Here is a 6167-nt window from a genome sequence, read left to right on the forward strand (position 1 = left end):
GAAAAATTAATTTTTTCTTGCCAACTAATGAAACATACAACCTGAAGTGAAATCGTCTTTTGTGTCGATGCCGAAGGGTCCGACTCTATTCGAATTCGGTACATCTGGCCAGAACATACCCGATAGGTGTGATACGGAATGGGTGTGGTACATCTGTCCAGAACATACCCGATAGGTCTGATACGAAATGGGTGTCGTACATCTGACCAGAACATACCCGATAGGTGTGATACGGAATGGGTGTGGTACATCTGTCCAGAAAATACCTGATAGGTGTGATACGGAATTGGTGTTTTATATCTGACAAGAACATAGCCGATACGTTTGATACGGAATGGGTGTTTTATATCTAACCAGAACATATCCGGTAGGTGTGATACCGAATGGGTGTTTTATATCTGAATACCACTTGAGAGACTGTCAAAATTAATTAAGATAGATACTCCATGCTTCTCAGAAGTTCATAGCATGTAATATGACCAACTGACATCACAATAGTTCCAATATAAAGCGCACCTTCGTATATTCAGGAACGTGACGTTGAAACTGCTTAAGGCTTTGTATACTTTCCATTATAATATGCTTTGCTGGAATCCTGCAATCTGATTGGCTGGAGCCGGGGTTTATATTCTCAACAAGAAGACCTGCGCGCCGCGTAACATTTTTGAGCTCGCGCAAATTTCGAACGTCAACTTGAGAGCTCAACGCGCCGTAATGTCGAACAAGTCTATGGCTTCAGATTGATTTTGATTGTTAAATTTTAGTCTAGTGCAGCTTGACGAACCAACAAATGAAGAGTTTCTGTAAGCAGTGGAGGTTATGTTACACAACAACATAATTTTTAAAAATTTTTGAGCGTTTTTTTGAAGTAAAATTCTTCAAGTTCGATGTCTAATCGCGATATCGATGCGTTGCGTAACCGTATTTTATGAATTCAACTGTGCACGCGCGCGTTCTGAAACGTTCTTTTTTAGAGTTTGTATGAGGCTGGGCGCTCCTGAACTCTCGTTCCAACTTCGGCCCTAAATAACGACATTGTCCACTTGTTTTTAACTTAAGCATATTATAATGAGGTTATAAACGGTGCGCTCGGGTATTTGGTTGCGGATATAAGACCTCTGGGGTGAAAATTAGCATATTTGGGTGAAATAATCACCTCGCTTCGCTCGGTGATTATTTCCCGCCAAATATGCTAATTTCCAGCCCAGAGGTCTTATATCCGCAACCAAATACCCTCGCTTGCCGTTTATAACCTCTAAATAAATGAAAACATTATTGGTGTTATTAGTTCGTCTCATTGACTCAGAAACCAGTCTTTTATCTAACTGAAGTTCAAACACATTCAAATATCTATAGGTGTAGCTTACTTCACATCATACCTTTGCCGCGCCTGCATCACTGAGTTTCCAATGTTCATGTGACATATTGTTTACATCGTGTGAGAAATAGCGCCCTGTATTTATCATACTTTTCAATATATTTGTGTTTTATTCTCAAACATGAAACACGTCGATTTTAATGATATGATAATTAGTAGGGTCACTGTACACGTCACTCCTCTAATTAATTTTCCTAAAAAACTCCCCCATCAGTAGGTATCCGTCCGTCACTTTGTCTTTCTTAGAGGTACATGTATTTCGTCCTATTGTGCCTCTGTCACTATCTGAACACTGATCTGTCTATGGCGGTCTGTGTCTATATACTCGTGTACGTCTCAATACTTTTACCCTGTCAACTCTTGTTTCTATTCTTCTCTCAATTCATATCTCTTCTGCATAGAGCTATCAGTCATACACGAACACCATAAGGATTTTTGCGATATTTTTTGTTGTTCTCTTGACACACTACCATAGTAACGGCCCTGTAACTTGTATTTAAATAAATCCATAGATATCACTAATCTGCAGTGGACTTGCACAGAACAGAGGCTTTGACCTAAAACTCAGTGGTTTTTATTTTATTTTATTAAACTTACCATCAATCAGGCGAAGGCCCTTGCCCATTCGTATAACCTCGTAGAACTCACCATCCTCCAACAGCGAGTCCGTTACATCCGACTTACCAGGTCTCGAACTCACCATCCTCTAACAGCGAGTCCGTTACATCAGACTTACCGGGCCTCGAACTCACCATCCTCCAACAGCAAGTCCGTTACATCAGACTTACCGGGTCTCAAACTCACTGTCCTCCAACAGCGAGTCCGTTACATCGGACTTACCGGGTCTCGAACTCACCATCCCCCAACAGCGAGTCCGTTACATCAGACTTACCGGGTCTCGAACTCACCATCCTCCAACAGCGAGTCCGTTACATCGGACTTACCGGGTCTCGAACTCACCATCCTCCAACAGCGAGTCCGTTACATCGGACTTACCGGGTCTCGAACTCACCATCCTCCAACAGCGAGTCCGTTACATTGGACTTACCGGGTCTCGAACTCACCATCCCCCAACAGATAGTCCGTTACATCGGACTTACCGGGCCTCGAACTCACCATCTCCAACAGCGAGTACGTTACATCGGACTTACCGGGTCTCGAACTCACCATCCTCCAACAGCGAGTCCGTTACATCGGACTTACCGGGTCTCGAACTCACCATCCTCCAACAGCGAGTCTGTTACATCGGACTTACCGGGTCTCGAACTCACCATCCTCCAACAGCGAGTCCGTTACATCGGACTTACCGGGTCTCGAACTCACCATCCTCCAACAGCGAGTCCGTTACATCAGACTTACCGGGTCTCGAACTCACCATCCTCCAACAGCGAGTCCGTTACATCAGACTTACCGGGTCTCGAACTCACCATCCTCCAACAGCGAGTACGTTACATCAGACTTACCGGGTCTCGAACTCACCATACTCCAACAGCGAGTCCGTTACATTGGACTTACCGGGTCTCCAATCACCATCCTCCAACAGCGAGTCCGTTACATTGGACTTACCGGGTCTCGAACTCACCATCCTCCAACAGAGAGTCCATTACATTGGACTAACTTGGTCTCGAACTCAACATCTTCCATCAGCGAGTCCGTTACATCGGACTTACCGGGTCTCGAACTCACCATCCTCCAACAGCGAGTCTGTTACATCGACTTACCGGGCCTCGAACTCACCATCCTCCAACAGCGAGTACGTTACATCAGACTAACCGGGTCTCGAACTCACCATCCTCCAACAGCGAGTCCGTTACATTGGACTTACCGGGTCTCGAACTCACCATCCTCCAACAGCGAGTCCGTTACATTGGACTTACCGGGTCTCGAACTCACCATCCTCCAACAGCGAGTCCTTTACATTGGACTTACTGGGTCTCGAACTCACCATCTTCCAACAGCGAGTCCGTTACATCGGACTTACCGGGTCTCGAACTCACCATCCTCCAACAGCGAGTCCGTTACATCGGACTTACCTGGTCTCGAACTCACCATCTTCCAACAGCGAGTCTGTTACATCAGACTTACCTGGTCTCGAACTCACCATCCTCCAACAGCGAGTCCGTTACATCGGACTTACCTGGTCTCGAACTCACCATCCTCCAACAGTGAGTCCGTTACATCAGACTTACCTGGTCTCGAACTCACCATCCTCCAACAGCGAGTCCGTTACATCGGACTTACCGGGTCTCGAACTCACCATCTTCCAACAGCGAGTCTGTTACATCAGACTTACCAGGTCTCGAACTCACCATCCTCCAACAGTGAGTCCGTTACATGGGACTTACCGGTTCTCGAACTCACCATCCTCCAACAGTGAGTCCGTTACATCAGACTTACCGGGTCTCGAACTCACCATCCTCCAACAGCGAGTCTGTTACATTGGACTTACTGGGTCTCGAACTCACCATCCTCCAACAGCGAGTCCGTTACATCAGACTTACCGGGTCTCGAACTCACCATCCTCTGATAGTGAGACTTTAACCTTAATCATTGCCCCACGGTGTCCCCGTGACCACTGGTCACTTTATCCTTTCGAAACTGCTACAGGCAATATAAAACACATCTTTTTATACGATTTAATCCGTCAAACCATTATGAAGGGATAAATAATAAGTCCTCATCAGGAGTGTTGTTTGGTATCTACTTTGTTATATTTGCTCTATACAGACACCTCCCTTCTATTTGGCACCGTTATCCGAACTTTCTCAAGCCTCCAGTCTTCAGTATTTTACCATAGTAACGACACATAACTCATGCAGTCGTGCATTTTGTTGAAACGAAGTGGACAGTACATCCACGATGCTTGTACGACACCTAAATATTTAGGCCAAGACCGCGAAACCACATAATTTAGGGAAAACACTGCCCCAGAAACAACACGTGACAAGAACGTTTTGAAGACAATCCTTGCAAGTCCAATCGATCATGAAAATGTTCTTTTTTTAAGAGAGAGAGAGACAGAGAGAGAACAGAGACAGAAACAGAGAAAGACAGACACAGATAGAGAGAGACAGAGACAGAGGGCGCAGAGGGGCATAGGGATAGAGACTGTAAGGCAGAGTTAAAAATAGACAGCAAGTCGGGGCTAGACATTCGGCTAGACAGATACGACGAAGGATGGAGAGAGAGAGAGAGAGAGAGAGAGAGAGCCTTACAAATAGAGAACAAGACTAGGATAGACTCTGCTACAGGTGACCGAAACGGTAATACATATACATTGATGGATGCGGATGCAACGATAGTTTCAAGGTAAACAAATATTTAAGAATGAAGGGTACCGATAAACTAAAAAATTCTTGCATCATTGGTTGTCACTTTTCAGATAACCAAGTACACACCATGTGAAGGAGAACATTGAAATTATTTTATCAAATCTCACGGACTTGTCCGTTCAAAGAACTATGTAGATTTACATATCATCCACTATCTTCCGTTCTCTCATGGAAGATTCATTCACAGCGGCGTTTGCCGACAACGATATTTCCCAAGGTGAGTATAAACATATCATAAAAATAATGACGAGTCTTACAGATTCATCAATAAACATATTAATGTAAAAACAATATTTCACGATTTCATCAGTAATTACGAGACGTCCATTTAATAGAAACTCTAGTTTTATTTTGAGATTGTCCCTTGAAGACTTTGATTTTAGTATTTTGACTAGACGGTTCATAATGTTCTTTTTCCTAGACGCTATGCTTCAAAGTGTTCAAATACTGCATTGACATGCCTCTGGTAAATGGGTAGACAGAAAAAGCTACCTGTTTCTGTGACATCTAATCGATCATTTCAAAATGATTATCCAAGTTGCTCATTTTATTACTTCAGGGATGGACCACGTGCTTGCCAGGAAGTGACTTACAATAATACTTTTATTGCAATTGTTTGAAAACAATTGTCTTTAAAGAATGGTTTGGTCATTCCCAGTAAGAATACAGAGATTGTACACACTCCACTACTATTACACGTACATAAACACCTGTCATAATGTACGAGGTCGTCCGTTCGTTTTAGCCTTATTATTTTAGAAATGCTTTTTAAAAGATATTGATGGAAATCTTTACGGTGAATGCCATGTACTACTCAAAGAATATCACTTCATTTTTGTATCTTTCCCTATATACTACATACAGCTGCTCACACCCCCCTTCGAGATGTGGTTTGTGTCCTCCAAACTATGCCTCTGTTTGTTCATTAGAGAAGATCCGCACGTATATTCTTCTCTCTTACTTCAGGTGCAGCTAAACTATACCCATTCACTGTACATATCTGCATCTTCGCAAGGCAAGTAAGTTTGACAGGAATCTTTCATCAGAAAATCTTGGGTTGGGCTTGTAAGGTGGGCTGTACCCGACGGACGTTTTCATTCAGTGCTGACCAGACGATACCATTACCCTGAAAGGAAATATTCTAATCCCGATTGCCTGTCTGTGTAGTTTTACTTCTCAATATATCTATTTAAATCTATTGCACAGCATGTAATAAGGATTAAGTTCGAGATTTAAAATGCGTGATACATATAGTATCTCCTGCAACTACAAAGATCTGTAATTGGATAAAATTATCAAAAACACATGAAAAGCGTTATTTTTCATTTCAATGGTAAATGTCATAACAGACTGTAGATATGTTTGTTGTTCATCATGCATCATATTTGTTTTCCTCTTTGAAAACATTTCCTCGTTAAAATGACTCACAGAATTATGCTAATTAGCTTACTCCTTAA

General features: G+C 42.9%; 1 protein-coding gene across 1 annotated transcript; it reads left to right on the forward strand.

Annotated features, from left to right (window-relative positions):
* Positions 1 to 236: 236 nt before the first annotated feature.
* Positions 237 to 4783, forward strand: LOC139124303 (uncharacterized protein DKFZp434B061-like). The gene is made up of 4 exons (XM_070690444.1): positions 237 to 273; positions 2040 to 2821; positions 3181 to 3907; positions 4761 to 4783. The coding sequence occupies exons 1-4, from the start codon at positions 237 to 239 to the stop codon at positions 4781 to 4783; spliced, it is 1569 nt and encodes a 522-aa protein (XP_070546545.1).
* The last annotated feature ends 1384 nt before the right edge of the window (positions 4784 to 6167 follow it).

The sequence above is a fragment of the Ptychodera flava genome, assembly GCF_041260155.1.
Source record: "Ptychodera flava strain L36383 chromosome 23 unlocalized genomic scaffold, AS_Pfla_20210202 Scaffold_23__1_contigs__length_28996876_pilon, whole genome shotgun sequence".
Taxonomy (NCBI): Eukaryota; Metazoa; Hemichordata; class Enteropneusta; family Ptychoderidae; genus Ptychodera; species Ptychodera flava.